Source organism: Capsicum annuum, chromosome 1 (genome assembly GCF_002878395.1).
Source record: "Capsicum annuum cultivar UCD-10X-F1 chromosome 1, UCD10Xv1.1, whole genome shotgun sequence".
Lineage (NCBI taxonomy): Eukaryota > Viridiplantae > Streptophyta > Magnoliopsida > Solanales > Solanaceae > Capsicum > Capsicum annuum.
In genome coordinates, this window is record NC_061111.1 from 249,779,732 (window position 1) to 249,804,492 (window position 24,761).

Consider the following 24,761-nt stretch of genomic DNA (forward strand, 5'->3'; position numbering starts at 1 on the left):
GTCTAGAGGCTTTGTAGACCTAATGTACAGTCAAGGTGGTGTTTGTTAATAGATGTGATGGCTCCAACGGCGAAGTATTGTATATACATATATATGTGTGCTCGAGCTTATACAGGTGATTATTTCCTTTTATATGCGACATGATGTTGTCCGAATTTTGGGTTGTCATAGAGGTATGCATGGGAAGTATAAGGTTATGAGCTGGTTCTCTCGGGCCTCCTCGGTTACGGGTGCCAGTCCGCCCCAATAGGATTTGAGGTGTGACAGTAGCTCACCGTGATTGGCCAGTGTTGCGCCAGAAATCGCAGTGGAACGGCACCGCATCGCGCTAGAGTGAAATTTTGCACTCGTCCATTTTTCAGTGGCGTAACGGGATAGCACTGCATCGCGCCAGAGTACAATTTCACACTCGTCCATTTTTCAGTGGTGCAATGTGATAGCACCGCATCGCGCCAGAGTGCAAAATTGAGATTGTCCGCTTTCTAGTGGCGCAACGCAATAGCACCACGTCCCATCAAGGTGTAAAATCGAGATTTCCAATCTGAGTTTTAAAATTCAAGGGTAGTTTAGTCTTTTTTCAAACCCCCAAATCGTGATAAATAAAAGATTTAACCTATTCTAAGCATATTATATTGATTTTTCATCAAATTGCTCTCCAAGAAAACCCTGGGCTTCAATATTCAACTTCAAGAAACTACAAAATTCACCGTTCTTTTTCAAAGATAATTCAAAATTCAAGGTTCCCAATTCAAGATATTCAAGAAACAATCTTCAAGAGCATAAATAGGGATTCAAAGTCAAGTGTCTTCATCAATTTAATTATTTAAGGTATGTGGGGCTATGAACAAGGGTATCCTTTCACCTTTGTGCCCAAAATTTCATGAATTTAAGATTTGATTACTTGTTTTGAATTAGGGTTCATACCCAAGCTTCTATATATTCTTGAAGCGTGTTATTATCATGAAATTTAAAGTTTTTAGTGCATATATCAAGAAGTACCTATGTTATGTTTTAACTTACATGATTTAGATTGTGAATGAGATTGCACTTTCTTGATTTGTTATTGTGAAGTATTTCAAGAATCATACTTAGCATGAAGTTTTGATGTGAATTGATATGAATTTAAAGCATGGGTTATTAAGCCCTAGTTTGAGTATCGATATTTCAAGAAAATAAGGCTTTTAAGCACCTATGATTAGTTCACATTCAGATTTTGAGAAAAGAATTGATCTCTTGATCTCAATTAAGATATGAAATCCACTTTTCAGTTTTGAATTACAGATTAAAACAAACAGATGCACAACTAGTTTTCAGTATAAACCCTTATGCAAATTTTAAAGTGGATATCCTACAGAATGAGCATACAGATTAAAGGGAGTAGTATTTAGCACCAAGTTGGGTATGTTCATATGCCCCAGAACTACGAGCCAACATAGGTACAGATTTAGATTATTCTATTTATATGAATGCAAATACAAATTGTGATCACTTAGCTCAAGTTATGCTTCTTGGCAAGAGTATGACACCTCTCCCCAATGTGAGGTTTTCTCCTTATGGGAACTAGACGTTGGACACTATGACAGCTCACATTGTGTATGTCGGTTAGAAGAACCTCCCTAAAACTCAAGTTCTAAGACAGAATAAAAGTACAACTTTTTAGAACTAAGTGTTATGGCTCACGAGATTTATACAATATGCTTCCTTATTCATGATTTATGATTTTTCAGCTTTCAGATATTCAAGCCAATATGAGTCATTACACTTAGCATGCATTCTTTCATGAATTTTTATGAGTATTGAGATATTGTTTCACTTATGCATTCACCCCCACATGCTCAGTACATTCCAAAAGTACTAATCCACATATATCTCTATGTGCTACATTGTTTAACAATGTAGGTTCAGGTGCTCAGTTTCAGCAACGTGAGTGATTTCGAACATCTCCATCTGCATTCTGACAGTTGGTGAGTCCTCATAGTTCAGGGACCTAGTTATTTGGTTTTCCAGCTTATTAAAGTAGTTTGATTCAGTATTTTCAGTCAGTTTGAGTCAGCTGGGGGCTTGTTCCAGTGACTCTCTAGTTAGTAGTGCTAAAGGCTTGTCCGATTATCAGATATGTTCAGTTTTACAGTGTTGATTGTTCAAATTTCCTAGTTAAGTATTTTCAAACGTTGTGTTCATTTAAACTCAGTCCAGATTAGTTCAGATTTAGTATTTCAGTAATGATTGTTGCTTAAACCTCTTTAATATAAGTTTTCAGATTTAGTAGAAGGCTTACATGGTTAGCTTGTGACTACTTGTAGTTTTGAGCATCGTGTGACGTCTCGAGACCCCTTTTTGGGGTGTTACACTTTTGTTTATAACAACTAAATAAGATCTAAACATCAAATGTCAGTATACATATATAACAATACTTCTCTATAGCAGCCATAAAATTTTCGGACAAACGTTGCTACTGTAGAAAGGTTTGACTATATTTCCTTCTTTTTAAAAATAGTAGGAGTAATTGATTTGGTATTTGTGAGGCTAAAAATATAGTCAACTATGTTATTGTATATAAATAAAAATCGACAAGAAAATCGAATAAATAAAAAATTCGACTTAATTGATTTAATTTGATTCTAGTATTTAACAACGATAACATAAATGGTTTAGTCCCATAAAGTAAGGTCGGAGGAATGGTAGAGCTTGCCCCTACCTTAGAGCTAAAGAATCTATCTCCTATAGACTTTCGATTCAAGAAAAATGGTCCGAAATAATCCTGAAATAAAGGTAACAAAAGTACAAAACATGACAAAAAGTAATAAAAATAGTTGATAATAATGAAATAAAAAGTACAACAAACAATACAATAATCAATACAAGAAACAACTGGTAAAACATGTCGAAGAACAAAAAATTATAGGAGTAATATTAGAACTACAAATATGAACGGACATCAAGTCAATGCACTATTACGTGCTAATATTCTACCTAAGTCGTGTCCTCGAGGTCCGCACCTACTATCTAAGGTCATGTCCTAGGCAGTGCCAGAGCCAGGATTTCTATCAAGGGGGTTCAAACGCAGACAACAAAAAAAAAATTAAAAATCTGTCATGAATGGGTCTCAAACCCAAGACCATGAGGCTCTCTGTGTGAAAGTTTGCACCCCTTTTGCCATTGAACCAAGTTTTTTGTTTATGTCAAGGGGGTTCAAATGAACCTCCTGGAGTTCATGTAGCTCCACCCCTGGTCCTAGGTAAGCTTAAACTGCGCCATGTCCTGTCTAATCACCTCCCCTCAATATTTTTTCCGTGTAGCTCAACCTTTTTTGAAACCATCTATAGCCTCTCACACCTCCGCATTGATATATTCATACATTTCATTTTCACATGTTCAAACTTTCTCACCTCGCTTTCTATATCTTTACTCTAGCGATACTATTTTCACCTATTTCGGGATATCCTTATTCCTAATCCTTAGCTTCCCTATAGTATGCACACACACAGTGGTGGAGTCAGAATTTTTCACTAAAAGGGTCCAGAAGTAAACATATTTAAACAAATTGAAGGAGCTTCAACATCTACTATATATAGATAAAAAAATAATTTTAACATATATAAATAGAATAATTTTCCGTCAAAGGAATGAACCCCCTGCCCAAAAGGTAGCTCTGCCCCTACCCACACATCCATTGAAACATTTTTACTTTCATAACATTCATCTTCTGAACATGAAAATTCTTGATTGGCCAGCACTCTGTCCCATACAAAGTTGATTTAGAATCTTTCAACAGAAAAATCAATCCAATCCGAATTATGAACAACCTATCTACGAAAATGAAAAAAATATTGGAAAATCATTCTCTTTAGAATAAACCTATCACAAATTCAATTTAATGAAACTTCCATACAAATATCAAAATATATTGAGTTAATAAGGGTCAAAAACACGTTTAAATTATCTTAATTTTTTAAGTTTTATATCTGAGCTATGTATAATGTGAGTTTTCTATCTGAACTAGCACCCAATAATTAGTGAAACTCACTTAGACGTTGACTAGACTATATGTTTGTCTACAAATATTTCTAGGCACTTTTAATTATAAAATATTCGTTCACCTAACATATGTAACAACTTTATTACCTGATATTATTTATTTATTTATATTTTCCAATTAATACTTTAAAACCTCAATCTCCCCCCCACGCAAGTAAGAGATATTGACACCACGGCTAAGAGACGAAACCACCACTAAGAGGGTGGAGAAAAAGATGTTGGATACCGTAATGGAGAACGAATTAATTTATATGGTAATAACTTTTATTTTTTAACCTAATATTAATTTATTTAACGTTGCCACAATGAAATTAGTTTCTTTCACATGAAGTGTCACATGACAGAATTTTTAAACAAAAAGGGAGATACTAATACACATATCATCAGATATTAATCGAGATGTGTTTACTTTTACTCCCAATAATTCAAATATAAAGTTCAAAAAAATTAAATAATTTACGTGTATTTTTGACCATTAACTCTATAAATTTTCAAAAGTAAAATAAATAAATATATATATCATAAACATACACCTTAACTTATTATATTTACACAAATCTCCACTTTTACAAAGTAATTACAAAAATCTGAACTAATTATATATCTTCATTGAATGTATCAAGAGTTAATTATATATCTTGCCAGACTCAAAATTGGGAATAAAATATTGAAAGCTAATTACTATCCTTAAAAGGAAAAAGTGTATCTTCGTTGGATATATTATGTGTTTCGACAGATTCAAAATCAAAAAAAATATATCGAGAGCTAATTATATATATTTTTAAAGGAAAAAATATGTCTTCATTGGATATATCAGGAGTAGGGGTGTTCAACCAAACCGAACCGCGATCCAAACCAAACCGATTAAAAAAATCGATATTTGGTTAGGTTTGGTTTGGTTTGGTTTTGAATTTTTAAAAATCGATACTAATTTGGTTTGATTTGATTTTACTCTAAAATAACCGACAAAATAACCAAATCGACCGATATATATATATATATATATATATTATAATTATTTATATATTATTCATAAATACAATCTAAATATTTGTTACATTTTATATTTTAATCATGATTTAACTTTAGTCGTAACACATTCAGTCATATGTCTTTATCTAGTTGACAGTACCTTATGAGATTTTAAATGAATTTCATATTTTGAATGACAAATGATACTAATTGTGAAAATAATATCTTGTTGTATATTGAATTTTACAGTTAAGATTCATTAGATTATAGACAATCATTAATTTTAACTTTCTTTTTGAACCTTGTCGAGCAAGTTTATGTGTTTACCTTTTGGGGGTTTATCATATCATTCTGATAAATATTGTTTTTTAATATTTTCTTAGAAGTGTTCATATGGTGTTGTCATGCTTTGCCGAAGTATAACACTCAGTTGACATCATAGTTTTAAGGTTGATATACAACACTCGGTTGACATCTCATATGCTAGATTGAATTTGTTTTTTAAATTTTTAACTTATATCATTAGCTAAAGTTATAAACTAAAAAAATCGAACCAAATCGAACTAAATCGATAAGAACCAAACTGATGATTATTTTTTTATTTGGTTTGATTTGGTTTTAGAAATTTTAAAATCGACTAAGTTAGTTTGGTTATGATTTTGACCAATAACCGATTCCAACTGACCCATGAACACCCTAATCAAGAGTTTATTATCTATCTCGATAAATTTAGAATTAGATTTTTTAATAATTATATAAAATATAAAAAAATTTATAATTAAGGTTAAAATTTTTAATAATTATATAAAATATGAGAATTTTTTATAATTAAACTTCAAACTGTCCGAAATTATTTTACTTTTTGGTTAAAAAGAAAATAAGCGCGACCTACCAAACCCTTGGGGAATTCTCATTTCTCACTATGAGCTGCGCCAGCTACACTCTCTTTCTTCCCCATTTCCCTTCACCGCCGTTCCCCCTCCTCCCTCCGCCGTCCTCCGCCGCCATCTGCCTTCCTCCTCCCTTCACTCCTCTCAAACTCCACAACTCTCTTCTCCGTCCTTCCGCCAGCCTCGCCAACAACAACATCGTAAACGGCGCGGGCGGAAACAACGGCGGAAGTAACGGCAACGGCGGGAGTAACGGAGGTAGTAATGGCGGTGATTGGTGGAGCAATTTCTTCAATTTCGATAAGCGTAAATATCTTCATCTTCTTCCCTATTTTAGCGACGATATCGATTCTATATTATCATGTAAACCATTTTTATTGTTCCTTACATCATTTTCGTCTTCGATTACTTGTTGTTTACTATTAGCGTCATTTGTACAAGCGAAAGTTAGTAATAATGAAGAAACTGTGTATGAAATTAGAGGAGGAAAGAGGTATGAACTTGTACCGGATTATACAAAGGATGAATTTGTTGTTTCAAATACTATGTGGTCGTCGTTGTTGTTGCACGACTCGGAATCGAGTGGATTTGTTAACAATTTGTGGATGCGATGTAAGGAGTTAACGAAGAGTTTGTTGCTTCCCGAGGGGTTTCCGGAGAGTGTTACGAGTGATTACTTGGAGTATGCACTTTGGAGAGGGGTTCAAGGTGTTGCTGCACAAATTAGTGGTGTTCTTGCCACTCAGGTACTACTTTTGTGTTGGTATTTTTGTGGAATGAAAATTTGAAATACATTTAGTATGCTTTTACTAATATTTATTGGACTTAAAGCCTAAATTAACTTGCATTGCATCAAATTAAAGATATATTAGTCCATACGAGCTAATGTAGTTGGATTAGTTATTTAAGTATAATAAATGTGGATTTAATTAGAAATGTATAATTTTGTTGGGCTAGTCCGTTGATTTGGACTAATGTCATCTTATTCTAGAGCATGTCAAGTGTTCCAACACGCCAATTCAAATAAAAGAGTCGATGAAATATGGCTTTGTCATTGCGTCAATCTGATTGGTCGATGATTCAAGTCGACCAATCAAATCAAAGAAAAAGAGTTTGTGCTCTTCTCTCCCACAACTATAAATAGGGATCCTTAGAACCCAAAAAAGACACCACAATTTATAACAATCACTTGAGAGCCCGTGGATCAATTGCTACAGATTTCTCTCCATGCAAGCATTTATGTGTCTTCACATTTAAAGATCAGGATTAAAATCAAAGTCAAACTTCAAACCCTTAGGTTAAAATACACCGTGTTCTAGATCAAAGTCATTGGCACTTGATTGGCTTCAACCTATGATTAACCAAACCTCTTTTAGTCGTGCAATTTTGAAGAAATGGTTTACTTTAGAGACATACACGCCAGGCACAAGTATCTCATAATAGAAGTTGAAAATAGTGGGATGTTAGCCAAGTTGTTGACCCATACTCCACTTATTGGTTAGTATGTGAGTTCATCACCATCTTAATTCTTAGAGGAATTCACTCCAAATTGTAGATTGGAATTTAAAACATATCTAGAATTCTAATCGATTATCCAAAATTGGTCTCTCGGGCTTTTAACTAGTGCAAATTGGATGTTGCAAGCACTGTTTCTAGCCTAGAATGTTGAATTATTCAATGAGAGATCTGTTGGGAAGGTGTTGGGAAGGTGAATATTGACGGAGAATATCATCATATCCAGGGATACTGGAATGAGCTAAGGAAGTATTTGGTAGAAGCCAATGAACCTTGAGGAAAACAAGAATTTATGATCGGAAATCAAATATATTGCAGATGTCTTTGAATCTTGGTTCTCCAAGACAAATACAATTGCTAGATTTATATTTTCTTGATAGTCGTGGTGTCCAGGTCAGCTTGCGCACACCTCGACTAATTCCACGGGATACCTGCCTTCTCCCACCAGTAACGAGGTAACTCTTTTTTTAAAGGCCGGAACAAATGGGAAGAAATCACCTAGTTTTTGTCTCTGTTCGAATTGAACTTGAGACCTTATGGTGCTCATCCGAACTTCATTGAACCACTAGGTCACATCCTTAGGTGCACTGGATTTACATATCATTGGGGTTTTACCCGTTAAAGGATCTCCTCATGAAGAAGTAGTGCTCGAAGATATGGAACTCCATGTGTTGATGAGAAAATGGAAAAGTTATTCCTCGAATTCGTGAATACTTGTTTGCAACCTTCCATCATCTTCAAGAAGGGGAGTCATAATCTAAGGGTACCTTTGAGCAAGTAGATAAAATTCTGGTACAAGAGAGCTTTGAGATATGAACCTTCTCCACTATAAGATGAGAAAAAGTATACTCGCTTGAAGACATATAATCCAACTAGAACTATATCTGAAGCAACCAAATGGTCAAGTACGGGTGAAGTAATATTTTCTCAGCTTGTAATGGGACATCAGTAGAAGGATGACGCAACTAACATCTTTTTATCATGTTGGTTATGCACCTTTGTATTTTCCTCTAGGACTTCATTCGATCGGGGTTCTTTAAAATGATGAGCATGATGGAAGTTGGACGGAGATTCAGCCTTGTAGTTCTAGTCCTGTCCAACATCTACAATAAAGGGCAGCGCAGTGCACTAAAGCTCCTGCTATGCGCAGGGTCTGGGGAAGGGCCCGACCACAAGGGTTTATTGTACGCAGCCTTATCTTGCATTTCTGTCAGAGGCTGTTTTCAAGGCTTGAACTCGTGACATCCTGGTCACATGACAACAACTTTACCAATTACTCCAAGGCTCCCCTTCAACATGTACAATGACTTAAAAAAAAGATTTTATATCCTTGCACCTTGAGCATATCCAACTCGTTTTTCCATTCATTATGTGTATGGTCGGCTTGCTTACTACTTTCAAATGCATTATGGACTTCGTAACAAATCATTTGCTCCAATGATATTTTAGAGAAGGTGCTGCAAGGTATTTCAATGAAGAATTTGTAAGAAAATGCATCCATCTTGTAGAGACTATTGCTTGGATTGCTACCATGCCAAGTAGGCCTCATCCTTACTTTTTATGGACAACAACATGGCATCAGAGTAGGATTAGAACTCTCAACATGACCAAAGATTGGAAACTTAGTTTTTCAAGCTTTGGGGTTATTATTATTATTTTAAAAGGTAATTTGGCCCTAGCTTTACATGAAAAGAAAGAATGTTGTGAAAATATTACTTCAAGCCTAGTTTAAAATGTGATGTCTTGAAGTGTGGGGTATTATAGACACTTCAAATTTATTGGATTTAAATCCATAAGTAAAGTTATAACACTATTTTGTTGTTATTGTTCCTTTCTTGTAGGCTCCGCACAGCTTTCCTGTTAGTTGCTGTATTTTCTTCACTATTTTCTTCTTTTTTACTTGGATATGTTGCACTTTAGCCGAAGGTCTTCCAGAAACAACCTCTCCACCTCCATGAGGTAGGGGTAAGGTTTAAATACATTCCATCCTCCCCGGACCTCACTTGTGGGGTTTCATTGGGTATGTTGTTGTAAATTCGTAATGAAGTTGACTATAAATCCAAGATATATTAGTCCCAATAATTATGGTGGAGTTGATATAGTGGAATTAATTATTTATGTCCAATGGACATAGATTTAACCAAAAGGTGTAATTTGTTGGGATAGTCCATTGATTTGGGCTTTAAATGATAAGTCAACTTTGTTAGCCCAAGAATCTTATCCTAGAGGCTCGTACCTATGCCACATGTCAAATGACATTACATGCTAAGTCAAATGAAGAGTCGGTAGGATGATTCCACATGCCAAATAACGTGGCAAAGTGGGAGTAACTTTGGTAGAAGACAACATGCGTGAAACAAGGTTGAGATGGTTCAGGCATGTGATGAGGAGGGGCACAGATGCCTAGTGCGCAGGTGGCGAAAGGTTGGCTATGGATGGATTCTGGCGAGGTAGAGGTAGATCGAAGAAATATTGGAGGGAGGTGCTTAGACATGACATGGAGCAATTACAACTTACCGAGGACATAACTTTAGATAGGAAGGCGTCGAGGACGCATATTAGGGTAGAAGGTTAGTGGGATAGGGGCTAGTAGTTGTAGCGTTTCACGGATAGTATCTTGTTCTTGGAGTTTTTGGGTGTTGTTTGTGGTTTCAGGTAGATGGTAGATGGTTGGTGGTAATCTTGTTTCTGCTGTCTGTTATTTTGTTACTTTGTTACTGTCTGTTGTTTTGTTACTACCTTGTGTTTCTTGCTTTTATATTATGTCTTTTCCTACGTTGTCTGCTCTCGAGCCGAGAGTCTATTGGAAATAGCCTCTCCATCTCACCTTTGAGTTAGTGGTATGGATTGCGTACATTCTACCCTCCCCAAACCCTACTATGTGGGAATAATATACTGGGTATGTTGTTGTTGTTGTACAAGTGATATGTGTTGGCCAATATATGTGGCCCTGTCACTACTTCAATCTTATTGGTCGGCGATTCAAGTCAACCCAGCAAACCAAAGGAAAAGAGGTTGTTCTCATCTAAGTTGCTCGGACTCTTCCAAAATGTCGTGGGGTGCGGGTTGGATCCTTCAAAAGTAGTATATTTTCGGAGGATCCGACATGGGTGTGGCAACATTTTTGGAGAGTCTGAGCAACTCTCATAATCTCATCGCATTTTCCACAACTATAAATAGGGCTTCTTGTAACCCAAAAAAGATACCAAAATTCATAACAAGAAACAAGAGAGAGCTCGTGGACCAATGAAAGTTTAATAGATTATAGATATGCTTTTGTTTGTCTTTTCTTTTTCACCCTTGTTGTCTTTAATCATCTTAGGAAGAAAATCATAGGAGTGAAGAATGCTGATTGATTTTCATACATTCTTATGTCTAGGCCATGCTTTATGCTGTCGGATTAGGGAAAGGGGCTATTCCTACTGCTGCTGCTGTCAATTGGGTGCTTAAGGATGGCATTGGATATCTTAGCAAGATTCTTTTGTCGAACTATGGTAGGCATTTTGATGTCAATCCTAAGAGCTGGAGGCTGTTTGCTGACCTTTTGGAGAATGCTGCTTTTGGGCTAGAGATTTTGACTCCTGCCTTCCCACATCTGTTTGTTCCTATCGGAGCTGTTGCTGGAGCAGGGAGATCAGCTGCTTCCTTAATCCAGGTAAATTTTTCGAAGCCAAGTGGGAATCTGATCATCAATAAAATGGGCTTGGTTCTGCACTGTATGTACTTACTGCAACTGCACTATATTGCTGGTATTGTGTCTCAAAGATGTTCTGCAAGTTTCCGTTGGGTGTTTCATTAAATTTATGTAATTTTATCTTCATTACAGAGAAAAATTAGATGTTATTGCCCAAACACAATCTCCCCACCCCCATCCCCAAAGGAAAAAAGAAAAAAAGGAGATTAAGGTTCATAATGTGAACATCCATTAACAAAAACCTTTGTCTTACAGGCTGCTACAAGGAGCTGTTTCTATGCGGGTTTTGCTGCTCAGAGGAATTTCGCTGAGGTAATTTTTTTACTTCTGTATTCTGACTTTGGTAGTCAAATATGTTGGGGGCATGAAACTTCTAATGTTCCAGCCTCTCTTGATTACCTACAAGAACCACTCTTATATTTGTGCATATGCCTTGTGATGACTGAGGAGTTACTGGAAGAAAAATATTTATATTCTGAATCAGTTACTAATTGCAGGTGATTGCGAAGGGTGAAGCTCAAGGAATGGTGAGCAAAGCTATTGGAATCATGCTTGGCATTGCCCTGGCTAACTGCACCCGTTCTTCTACATCTCTTGCTCTTGCTTCCTTTGGAGTAGTAACTTGGATCCACATGTTCTGTAATCTGAAGTCATATCAGTCCATTCAACTAAGGACTTTAAATCCTTATCGTGCAAGTACTTCTCTTCTTTTGCATTTTTATTCTTATATCATAAGATAAACACAATTAAATTGAAAAGCACAAGGAAGTTTACTTTGTATTCTGTATTGTGTGTTAAACTGATTAGTAGATTCTTTTACGTGAGAGTGGCCTATTCTTCATGTTTCCATTGATAGAATGTGTGTTCAAGAACCTATAACACAATCATTTTCTGTGTTGGAAAGTACATCTCAGATCTAGTTGTAGGTTTCTTTCCTGAATGATGTAAAAGATGCATGAAGGAAAAGATGTTATAGTGATTAGTTGTAGAACATTTATATATGCATTGACAACTGACATGACATGTACCCCGCAGCATAGATCACATTATCGTTACAATTTGGAGAAGGATTATATATGTATTGACTTTATTTTGTAGCTGCTATACATACTGACTTTATTTTGTAGCTGCTACAAGTGTTGCTTTAATTTAATATAAATCTTACTAAGTGTTGAGATAGCTGAAACTTGTCACTTAATCTGCCCTTGTTTAATCTTATGTTAGGGTCTATTTTTGATAGGTCTGGTCTTCAGTGAATATCTGCTCAGTGGTCTAGTTCCTTCTGTTAAAGAGGTCAATGATGAGGAGCCGCTATTTCCAGTTGCTATTTTAAATCGAAAGGCAGCATATGAAGTGAGTTTGCTTTCACTTGTACTAGTTTCACAAGACAACTTCCCTCATATCTATGCAAACCTCAGAACCGGTAATTAGTTCTTTGTTGTGCGTATTGACGTTTTACTATGTAAACAAATTTTCACTTACCCTTCGAATATATGAAATACACTGCAGGGATTTCTGGTCTATGTTTATGCAGCAAACGTTTTTTTTTTTTGTGGGGGGTGGGGTGGGGGGTCTACGTGTTCTCTTATGTTTTCATGTGCAACGATATATTAGAAGAGCAGAAGAAATGAAGGAAAGTTATGCATATTCCAACACAAAAGGACAGAAAAATAAAATAATAACCAACAACTCGCAATATAGGGATAACTTGAGTACCACAGATGACCTAGTGAGTAGTGACTAGGGATTGCCCTGACTATATAACCCTTGTTCTTTTTTGGGAATTGGAGAAAATTTCTCTTTTGATGCCAGCTTCCAGTTAAAGATATAATTTGGTTTTGACGTGCATGTGAAAGTAGACTCTATTCTCTGATTATTGTACTCTTTTCAGACACAAACGGAAATGCTTTCTGTCCATGCTAAGCAAGCAGCTGAAGGAATTGTGCGACGGTTGCAGCTGGGTTCTAAACTTTCTGATGTTGTTACAAGTCGAGAAGATGTGCTTGCTCTGTTTGAACTGTACAAGAATGAAGGTTACATTTTGACTGAGCACGAAGGAAGATTTTGTGTAAGTAAATCTTCCGTTTGCTTGTATGTTATTACCCTCACTCTTACATTTGCTGAACTCCGTCCAGCCTCCTTGTCTTCTTTTGGAGTCCTCATATTTTCATTGTTGAGACATCACTTGTTTAGACTAACCTGTAAATTCCAGCTAAAGCTTTTATTTGGTCTGCCATCTGCTAGAGGTGTAAACTTCCTAAAAACTGGCGAATAAAGAGTTAAAAGCTCAATTTCTGATTGCCCTGCTTAAGGAACCTTCCTTTTATTCAGAACAGTTGATCATATTTTGGCCTTTCCAGAGGGTGATTGTTGTTACTATAACTAAAGAAAGATTAAGCTAGCATTTGGACATAGATTCCCACATATTTTTGGCAAATCATTTTTGGGTTTGGCCATAGTTTTTGGAAAGAATATTAGACTTTTTTAAGAAATATGATTTATACCCATAAGTTCTGAAAACTATTAAAATTATTCAGAACTTTGTATTCTCATTTTATAATGAACATGTTCCATGATAAAAATTAAACTCATAAATTATAAGCTCCAACATAAATAACTTCACACATAAGTTTAGGAGCTACCGAAGTTTTCTCAACTCACAAAGGAGCATTTAGTTTTTGTATTTACATTACTTTTAACAAGTGCTATGCAACAATACTATTACATACTTGAGTCAAATATCAAAGATCAGTAATGTGGTTGGTTGGCATATAGATATTAGTTGGGATTACTAAATGGTGGAGAATTTTTATAAAATATTGAAGTTTGGGGTAAAGTTTATATTTTTAAAAGTTCCCAAGTAATAGAATTTGGCCCAAAAACTAGTTTTTTCTAGTGTTTGGAAATTTTGATTATATGCCAAATAATGACAAATTTTATGGCCAAACACTTTTTGCCAAATATTTCCCCGAATATTGCTTGGGATGTCTATGGCCAAACGGGTCTTAAACCTCCCCCCTCCCACCGGGACATTCACTATGAGTGTTGGTTATTCAAACAAGCTAAACTTAGTCATAACATGTATTAGGCTATGAGTGGAAACAATAATATTGCCCTTTCCCATGTTTCTTCAAGAGAGTATATGTCATGTTCTGGAACTCCACTTCAGATGCAGCCCAGCTATTTTAACCTACACTTTTTTTTGGATACATTACAAAAAGGAAAGTAACATGAAGGTTCTGCAGAATCCATTTTGTAACTAGCAATCACCACTAGTGAGTTATGATGTCACTGTTTAAATTAAAGGTAATCCAAAATTTTATGCTAGTATTAGCAAAGAGAGTTGGTAAGTACCATGATTAGAGATCAAGAATTGACTTGTTTCTTGGTACAAAAATTTTTCTGCAATTGCATCAGTGTAGCTACCGAAATACCTCAAGTTGATCACCAAGCAGTATGGTGAACCTCATAAAAATGGTGATTGAGATCTAAGGTTGGCCTTCTTAAGTGTGAATTATCGGAGTTAGTGTTGGCAGAATGAAATGTCATTTAGAGATATTGAACTGTATAAATACGGGAGGAACTCTCTGAAGGGAAAATTAATGACTCGTATATATCGTTCACTTAGCGTGAAAAGTGAATACTCCGTTGAGTGGCAAATATAAGATAGGGAGCATGGGTAGATCGTTAGCAGGCATTTTTCCCTCGGTAATTTCCTCAAAATCATTTCCTGGCGTTATCTCATTTCTGCTTTCTTTTTCTTCGTTGAAATGGGGCTAGGGGCTTAGTTAACATTTTTACATTTATTTTGCACTTGTTGGAGCAGATTGTACTGAAAGAAAGTTCATCACCACAAGATATGTTGAAGTCATTGTTTCATGTCAATTACCTATACTGGTTGGAGACAAATGCAGGAATCAAGTTGAGCAGTGTAGCTAATGACTGCAGGCCTGGGGGAAGGCTGCAGATATCTTTGGAGTATGTTGAGAGAGAATTTAATCATGTTAAAAGTGATGGCGAGGTAGCAGGTTGGGTAACTGACAGTCTCATCGCGAGGCCTTTGCCAAATCGAATTCGCTTGAATGATGCCGCTGCATCTTCTGTTGCGGAAGGGTGACCTTATATAGTACAAGACACGGTTTATCTGAACAAGCTGTTGTTGCCCAGACCCTGAGCTACCAAACCATCATTGATCCGTTCCTTTGGATTTGCTTCTACAGGTGGAAGTGATTGAAAACAACTGATGAAATACCCGTTTGGTGACTGTGGAATGAGCTTGAAATGGTATCCTACTGGAATGTGGATCAAGAATTGTACGATGCAATAAGCTGCTTGAATGGCTGGGTTCTTGTGAGTATCTGAATGCTTTATTTCATTGCTGCCTGCTATTCTATCAGTAGCTTAGAAGTTCCATTGATCTTGATCAGATAACACTGCAACATGTGGGACTCCTTCTCCTCCATTCTTTCATGGCTTAGTGATCTTCTTACTGATATTCTTTTTGTAAGTTTACACATAGAGTAAGCAGCATAATGGGAAATGGATGAAGTAGACCGAAACAAGTCGAGTTTGGTCACTTTTTTCCGCTGTTACGTTCAATTTTTGTGCTAATGAGCCAGTATGTTTGTGCTAACGACTAGTTATCTGTTCACCAGTCATCAAGAAGGTATGTTGAAGGTAAAATTTTAGTCTTATAAAATTGGGTCAGATTCAATGGTGAATCTGTATCTAAGTTTGGTGATTGTATAGCTCATACGTCATGCCATGTTGTTTTGGGCTCAATTTGAAAAGTTATCCTACCAAATTTGGATATGGTTCTTTAAAGCTCAGTTGAAAATTGAAGTTAATTTCTCTTTGCACTCTTTTAATATGTATTTTCCTGTCTGATGAGCATTATAATTTGTGGTGATTTATTCGGTTTTCTTGTATTTATGTTTAGATTCACTGGATCAAGTGCCCTAAGAAAGGTATAATCTTTCTATTTTTGTTGTTCGGCTCAATAGAACTGTTTAGAATCCTCTCTTAGCTTCCTCTTTCCATAGATATGCAGACTATAAAACGTCAATTAAAGATCCAAAGAGAAGATGTCTACTGTAGAAACTCGTTTAGCTCGTTCAAACTCTCATATTCTATCTCATCGATCTCTACAACTCACAAACTACAGAGGAGATGTAAACTGTACTAGGTAAGCCCCATATGACGAATCGTGGCTAAGTGACAGATGGAGGTTGGACTCAATCCCAAGTCTCTCACATGGAAGACCCATCTCCCGATCACTCAACCATGCCATTACGGACAATATACCTCCTCTTGTAACTATATCTACGCATCAATATCGATTAGAACATGCATGTTTCACGGTTTGTTGTTTCTAATGCATATAATTAAAAATAGGTGACGTGTTTGAAATGATTTTTGTTATATAATCCAAACAAACATTTGAAATAAAAGTTCAAGTAGTCAATCAACTAAGATAATATGATAAAAGTTCAAATAGTCAATCAAAATCTCAAGATTCTCCAAATTTTGAAGCTCTTATAATTGTTCCATATTTACAATCTTCTTTCCTAATGTTGATCCTACATTGTGTAGGACCTCTGGGTTGGGTGAGACGTGAATCCTTCAAATTCTGTATATTGGATTTTTTTTGGACAATTAAATCAAAGGTCAAACAACATAAATTGAGGCAATTTAGAGCTTAATTATATAAAATTCCGACATTTTACATAAGTACTGAAAGTTTTCATTTTGAGTCTGTCGAGATATATAATTAGCTTTCGATATATCTAATGAAGATACGTATTTTCCTTGTAAAGATACATAATTAGCCGTCAATACATTTTTTCTACTTTGGGTTTGTCGAGATATATAATTATTTTCCGATACATTCAACAAAGATAAATAATTGGTTGAAATTTTTGTAATTACTTTGTAAGGATAGGAATTTATGTAAATATAATAAGTTAAGGTCTATATTTATGTTATTTTTGCTTTAATGAAAGACAAAAATATATCAACAAACAGTCACTAATAAAATAAAAGAAAGATTCTTCCTTTAAATGGTGCGATAATGATGTATAGAGTAAATTTACACTTAATAATCTGCCGAACTAAATCCTAATTAGTATTACTTGATTTCATATCTTTCCTAAAACATTTAATTGATAGTCAAATTCATTTTGTTATATTCTTCGATCAATACTCCTGCAAATTTTGCAATAGTTTACTGTAATAATATCTGGGAATTTAAGGGAATCTTACACTTTATTTAATTTGTTATTACTCTACTGTCTCAAAATAAGTGTCACTTTAGCTCATTTCACGTTCATTAAAAAAATAATAAATACAAAATATAGTTTATTCTCTTCGTTCCTAATTTCGTCCTTACTCAAAATAGGTATTCCTTAATACTTGTCATTTCACAAATCAAAGCATAATTATTTTTTTCACATTTATTTTTAGTCATAAATATGGAGAGATATTAATATAATGTAAGAAAGAGATGTATTAAATAAAGATGAATAATAAATAAGGATAATTTAGTCAGATTACCTTCTAATTAAGTTTTTCTTAAGGGATGTGTAACTTAAAAAGATGACAAGTAAATAGAGATGGAGGGAATACTAAGTTATGTAAATAGAAATGGAGGGAATACTAAGTTATCTCTATTTATTAGAAGTTTTTTTTTTTTTTTAAAGAATTGAGCACTATTAAAAAGAATGATTAATAATTTTTGTCTTGAATTCCTAAAACGATGCTTATTTTGAAACATTATTTTGTTTGGTAAAGCGATATACTTATTTTGGTACAGAGGAAATATATATTGAATTAATCCCTTTAATATTTTCATATTTTTACGTCTATATTTAGAATCAGCAGACGATGAAGACGATGGCTATGTAGTGTGTTACATGCATAATGAAAACACAAGAGAATCAAGTTTTATGGTGATGGATGCCAAGTCTCATGATCTTAAAATCGTCTCGCCGTGTGCCTTATGATTTTCATGGGATATTCATAAAGGAAAGTGATCTTAATATAAAAATAAAAAAGGTAATCCGGCGCACTAAAGCTATCGCTGTGCGCGGTGTCGGGGAAGGGCCCCACCACAAGGGTGAAAATCAAGGGGTTCGAATTTGGTTCAGATAGTATTTATGGTTCTAACTTTTTTTTTTTAGTAATCGACTAACACTTCAATCCGGCCTAGTATCATGCAACCTATAATTTCATTTATCGAAGAATTAGTCTGGAAAAATCGTAGCGAGGGATGTGCGCATTATAAAGGAAAATATTCTTCATAAAAAGTACTTGTTTAGAAAAATAAATGAGGTTTTACTTCCTTTTTTTCTTCTTTGTGGGGGGTGGGGGGTGGGTGGGAGGGGAGGGGTGTTAGACGCGAGTATTATCTAGGATAACATTTATATATAATTTAGATAAATATAATGAGAATGAGGTAGGGGTGAGGACAACAAAAATGAGAATGAAAATGAAGTGTATTGAACATAATTAATATAAAATTCTTTTATGAAATTTATTTTTCCTACTTTTCAAATTATAGCCGCCGGTCAAAATTTAACGAATCGAAAAAAACTTGTAAATAATTTAACAAAAAAAATATAGCATGAAGGTACACCAACTTGTTGCTATGTATAAAGCTTGTGAAACATTGAACAAGTGTAAATTTTTCATATTTCTATTGTGCATATCCAAAGGTCTATTTTGCAAACTTCCATAAATAAGGACAAATTATAAACAAGTGCCTCAAATTATCCTATATTTGTGCAAATCTGTCAAGCCGTGGAAACAATCTTTAACAAAAATGCAGGATAAAGCTGTATACAATAGGTCCTTGTGATCTGATCCTTTTTCGAATCTCGTGCATAACAAAAGTTTTAATACATCGACCTGCCTTTTAGATAAATTTAGCTCACCATATATTGGGACATATTTAAATTCTAGCCATGAAAGGCTATTTGTGCAAATGTCAAAATTCTATTGTCTCTATCAGGAAATTGCATGCCATAGACCCAAATATGAGTGACTTTAGATATTTGACCCCAATAAAAAATGTCTTTGAAAAATAACCTTCCTTACTTTTTAAGTATAATACAACTATCATTTTGTCCCTCTACACTTCAAATATATTTTTAAAATTTTTCATACTTATTTGTCTCTCAAATTTTATCTTTTATTATTTTCACTTTTATTTATTTCTTAAATTTTATTATTCTATTTTTTATTTTTTTCATTAATTTTATTTTTATTTTTTAATTCATTTGTCTCAACATTTATTTTTTTCTCTTTTTTCTTTTTTCCCAAGCATTATCTATTTCTTTTTTTTTTCTTTTTAATTCATTTATCTTTAACCTTTATTTTTCTTTTATTTTTGATTTTTATCAGTTCTTTTTTTCCCCTTATTTTTCTCAGACTTTATTTTTATTTTTTCATCTCATTTTTTATTTTCTCAATTTTTAAAATTCTTCGTTTTTTCTTAATCTTTTTTTTTTGCCTTTTTTTTCTCACTTTTTTTTTATATATTTTTCTATTTTGTTTGATCGATTTTTCTTTTTTTCCAGTTCTCTTTTTTCCCTCGTTTTTCTCAAACTTTATTTTTATTTTTCCTCTCATTTTTATTTTTCTCAATTTTTTTAGTTCTTCATTTTTTTCTTCATCTTTATTTTTTTCTTTCCTTTTTTTCTCAATCTTTTTTTTTATTTCTCTATTTTGTTTGATCATTTTTTTTCTTTTTTCTCAACTTCTAATATATTTTGCTAATAAATAAAAAATTGGATAATCCGCAAAGGTATCTTCTTTTTTTGACATCAAAGCAAATTTAAGGGCATGAATTGTTGATACGAAGTTCTTTGAAAATTCTTGAGATAGGTCGTGTCTCTAATGCGAGAGTTGTAGAATATTTCATACATAAAGACATAATGTGGCAGTGTCAACTCTTGCCCGTGGAGCATAGTTTATTATTTGAAAGTTCTTGAGCTAAGTCTTGCCTCTAAAGCAAGAGTTGTAGAACATTCCATAAATGAAGACATAATGTGGTAGTGTCAACTCTTACTTGTGGGGCATTATTTGTAGTTTGAAAGTCTTTAAGCTAAATCTTGCCTCTAATGCAAGAGTTGTAGAACATCTCATAAATGAAGACATAACGTAGTAGTGTCAACTCTTGCCCGTGGGGCATGATTTGTAGTTTGAAAGTCCTTGAGCTAAGTCTTACCTCTAAGGCAATAGTTGTAGAACATCTCATAAATGAAAACATAACATGGTAGAGTCAAATCTTGCCCGTGGGGCATAATTTGTAGTTTGAAAGTCCTTGAGCTAATTAAGTCTTGTCTCTAAGGCAATAGTTGTAGAACATCTCATAAATGAAAACATAACGTTGTAGTGTCAACTCTTGCCCGTGGGACATAATTTGTAGTTTGAAAGTCCTTGATCTAAGTCTTACCTCTAAGACAATAGTTGTAGGACATCTCATAAATGAAAATATAACGTGGTAGAGTCAACTCTTGCCCATGGGGCATAATTTGTAGTTTGAAAGTCCTTGAGTCAATTAAGTCTTGCCTCTAAGGCAGTAATTGTAGAACATCTCATAAATGAAAACATAATGTGGTAAGGTCAACTCTTGCCCGTAAGGCATAATTTGTAGTTTGAAAGTCCTTGAGCCAAATTTTGCCTCTAAGACAATAGTTGTAGAACATCTCATAAATGAAAATATAACGTGGTAGAGTTAACTCTTACTAGTGGGGCATAATTTGTAGTTTGAAAGTCCTTGAGTCAAGTCTTGCCTCTTAGGCAAGAGTTGTAGAATATCTCATAAATGAAAACATAATGTGATAAAGTCAACTCTTGCCCATGGAGCATAATTTGTTGTTTGAAAGTTCTTGAGCTACGTTTTGCCTCTAAGGCAATAGTTGTAGAACATCTCATAAATGAAAATATAACGTGGTAGAGTCAACTCTTGCCCGTTGGGCATAATTTATCGTTTGAAAGTCCTTGAGCTAAGTCTTGCCTCTGAGGCAATAGTTGTAGAACATCTCATAAATGAAAACATAACGTGGTAGAGTCAACTCTTGCCCGTGGGGTATAATTTGTTGCTTGAAAGTCCCTGAGCTAAGTCTTTCCTCTAAGGTAAGAGTTATAAAACGTCTCATAAATCAAAATACAATGTGGTACTCTTGCCCATGAAACATAACTTGTTGTTTGAAAGTCATAAGTCTTGCCTCTACAATGTAGTAGTGTCAATTCTTGCCCGTGAAACATCGCTTATTGTACGAAAGTCGCAAGTCTTGCCTTTATAATGTGATAGTGTCAACTCTTGCTCACGAGATGTAGCTTGAATGAGAGAAATCGAAGAAAAGAACAAAAATAACAAAAATTCCGGAAAAAGAAGAAAATGAAGAAAAATATTAAAAAAATAAAAATCAAAGAAAATGTAGAAGTTGAGAGAGAATAGAAAAAAAATAAAGTTTGATAAAAATAAAAAAAGATTAAATAAAAATAAAGGTCGAGAAAAATTTAAAAAGAAAAAAATCAAAGAAAAATTTTAAAAAGTTTTTTATTTTAATAAAAGTAGACGTTGAAAGGTGTAAAGAAAAAAAGTAAGGGTTGGAAAAAAACAAAAAAGAACAAAAAATGAAAGAGGAAAGAAAAAAATATAAAAGAAAAAAAAAAGAAGTTGAGAGGAAAAAAGGAAAAAAGTAAGGGTTGGGAAAATTAAAAAAAAAAATCAAAGTAAAATTAAAAAGAGAAAAAAAAAAAGTTGAAAGATATAAATATGGAGTTGTTATCCATTATAAGAATCATTTATGTAATTTACTCCATCGATCAAGGGCAATTTTGTCCAAAAGAATATTAGTTAATAGGTAAAGACTATTTTAAGAAAACTTTTTTATTTGGGGCTAAAATTTAAAAATCACCTCAATTTAAGTCTATTTTTGAGATTCACCCTGTTTCTATGGGGAGAAAGCCCAATAGAGACTAGTAATTAAGATTCTTCTATCTAGAAAGACACATATAACAAGACGTATAGAATGAAGATAGTATCAAGTTACGTTCTGCTTGACATAACTTTGAATAATTAAATATACACAATTCTCTCGCTCTTTTAGGTGTATAGCGGTATGATTCTTTCGATTCTCGATTTATGCATGTTATTCTTGCGGAGAAATCATGCTATTCTTCTTTGTATCGTTTCAATTTTATTGAAATATCGTTGAACGAACAAAAAATATTAATTTATTTATTTAATAATACCAGGCTAGAATCTAATACTTCTCATAAGTAGATCAATATAATTCACTTTTTAATGCATCAACTATACATAAAAATTCTTTTTAATAATAGACAATGATGCGATACGAAACTACAACCTCTACGTGCTTGCTTTTAGGTGTATAGCTCTATGATTCTTTCGATTCTCAATTTGTGCATGTCATCCTTGCGGAGCAGTCATGCTAGTGTTCTTTGTATCATTTCAATTTTATTGAATGTCCTTGAACGGACAAAAAGAACCATTACTTCATTCATATAATTATATCTTTAATAATACCATCCTAGAATCTAACATTTCTCATAAATATATTTAATATAATTCACTTTTTTATGCGCCAAGTACACATGAAAATTCTTTTTAATAATAGACAGCGATGCGATATGAAATTACAACCTCTACGTGCATGTTGTATTACTTTATTAAATAATAAAATATGTAACAATCTCATATAAAAAAAAACTTAATGAAGCAATATTTTTTTTATTTAATTATATTTTCAACATTATACTAGATTATGAGTGTAAAATCTCAATATAAATGATTGAAGAAAACCATGATAAGATGGGAAGATCTCCAATATTCACACATGAGGCCTCATTTATTAAAGGAAAAAGGCATCGTTTTCACTCTAAACTATACAAGAAAAGTTGAAGTCACACCTAAACTATACTAGTGACTATTACACACATAAACTATAAAAAAGTGATATTCTTTACACCCTATAAAAGTATCATACCACTTGCATGTGGTGTGGTGTTGCACACGCGCCTGCCACGTCAGCATGATACGAAAAAAATAATAAATTTATTATTTTCATAAATTTTTCTTTTTTCTTTTTAATTTAAGTTCTTTTTCTTTCTTCAATTTTTTTTCTTTTTTTCAATATCCAAAACCTCCATTGTTGTCCAAAACCTCCATTGTTATAAGTTCATTTTTTTTTATTTTTCTTCAATATTCAAAACCTCCATTATTGTCCAAAACCTCCATTGTTATGAGATCAATTTTTTTTCCTTTTCTTCAATATTCAAAACCTCCATTGTTATGAGCTCAATTTTATTTTTTTTCAATGTCCAAAACCATCTTCTTCTTTTTCTTCAATTTTCAAAAATAAAAAAGAAAATTAACTGGATCATATTCTTAACGGGAAGATGATATAAAATCAATACACCAAGCAATAACTTCATTCAAATTCAATATCATCTTCTTCTTCTTTGTTTTCAATTTCTTTAATGTCCAAAACCATCTTCTTCTTTTTCTTCAATTTCCCAACGATCATAATGCCATCTTCTTCTTCCATTGTTGATATAAAATCAATACACCTAAGCAATAACTTCATTCAATTCAACCTTCTTTGCTATACGACACCAAAAGTTACAACACTATCACCACCTAATTGCAACACCCATCATCAAATTTACACACAATTACAGTCACCAAAAATTAATATGCCTCACCACTAATTCACCACCCAACATCAAAATAATTTTTGAGCAATTTTAATATATTATTATTAATTGAGCAAAATTGAAAGAAGATTTTTATAGAGACAAGATAGATCTACAAAAAAAAGTGTTAAAAATTTAACTATTGAGAAAAATTCATAAAATTTTTATAGAGAAAGAACAAAAATACAAAAATAAATTAAAAAATTAATGTTCAACGTGGAAGCAATAACATTTGATTAATTTCAAACGTCTTATCGAAAAATTTTTAGATGGCGACGATTTCATCCTCAGTCTTTTCTATTTTTTTCTTTGAAAACTATCATGAAAAAATTATTCTCATTAACCATAGCAAAGGAGGAGTGATTGTGATGAAGAAGAAAGGAAGATTGAGAGAGAAAAAAACATTAAAGATGGGTGAGAAGAGAGTGTGCGCAGGGGTGGAGTTAGGGGTTTAAAGATTTTTCGCTTTTTTGTTTCTTTCGCGCCTTTTTTTTTTAAAAAATTAATGTTATTTCCACGTCAGATTCAGGGTGGAATTAAATTCACTTTTGAGAAGAATAGGTGTGTAATAGATCGTCATGTTAATTTAGGTGTGTAAGTAACTTTTTATGTATAGTTCGGGGTGGTTTTGATATCTTTTCCCTTGATTAAATGAGAACAAATAATTTTATAGACGTGCTTTGCAAGCATATATTAAAAATAAGCATAAAATAGATTTTGTATAACATTACAAATCTACAAAAATACCAAAGTATCATATTTCCTTCCACTTGGAATAATAGTACTCTTTTTTCGTTTGGTCATAGAATTTGAATGAAATGAATGAAACTAAATTAAAATAGGAAAAAATACATAAAGTAGCATACTTAAGTATTAAATTACAAAAAATAACAACACTTTTATCAAATTATATTTTGTAGCATATG

General features: G+C 33.5%; 1 protein-coding gene and 2 non-coding genes across 9 annotated transcripts; 1 reads left to right on the plus strand and 2 right to left on the minus strand.

Moving 5' to 3' along the window:
• The first annotated feature begins 5,894 nt into the window (after positions 1-5,894).
• Positions 5,895-16,502, plus strand: LOC107862867 (protein root UVB sensitive 1, chloroplastic). 7 transcript variants are annotated; one of them, XR_007048553.1, is made up of 9 exons: positions 5,895-6,646; positions 10,795-11,070; positions 11,365-11,421; positions 11,607-11,805; positions 12,350-12,462; positions 13,001-13,177; positions 14,936-15,459; positions 16,049-16,076; positions 16,152-16,502. XR_007048553.1 is itself a non-coding variant. In XM_047401431.1 (7 exons), exons 1-7 carry the CDS (start codon positions 5,933-5,935, stop codon positions 15,224-15,226), a joined length of 1,827 nt encoding a protein of 608 aa, XP_047257387.1. In that variant the 5' UTR covers positions 5,895-5,932; the 3' UTR covers positions 15,227-15,960. The 7 variants fall into 7 exon arrangements, 2 of the variants coding, with proteins under 2 accessions (XP_047257387.1, XP_047257395.1); XR_007048563.1 differs by having other exon boundaries at positions 15,330-15,459; XR_007048551.1 differs by having other exon boundaries at positions 16,049-16,502.
• A 5,734-nt stretch (positions 16,503-22,236) lies between these two features.
• LOC124892635 lies at positions 22,237-22,340 on the minus strand. The gene has a single exon (XR_007050355.1). It is a non-coding gene; the product is annotated as a U6 spliceosomal RNA (small nuclear RNA).
• A 177-nt stretch (positions 22,341-22,517) lies between these two features.
• Positions 22,518-22,620, minus strand: LOC124892620. Its single transcript, XR_007050347.1, has one exon. It is a non-coding gene; the product is annotated as a U6 spliceosomal RNA (small nuclear RNA).
• Between the last annotated feature and the right edge of the window lie 2,141 nt (positions 22,621-24,761).

Excerpts from the sequence above, each read along its gene's own strand:
- LOC107862867 (XM_047401431.1), top strand. The coding sequence starts at position 5,933 with ATGAGCTGCGCCAGCTACACTCTCTTTCTTCCCCATTTCCCTTCACCG. Across the intron at positions 6,647-10,794 it reads GTGGTGTTCTTGCCACTCAG|GCCATGCTTTATGCTGTCGG; the intron begins GTACTACTTTTG and ends TCTTATGTCTAG. Across the intron at positions 11,422-11,606 it reads CTCAGAGGAATTTCGCTGAG|GTGATTGCGAAGGGTGAAGC; the intron begins GTAATTTTTTTA and ends TACTAATTGCAG.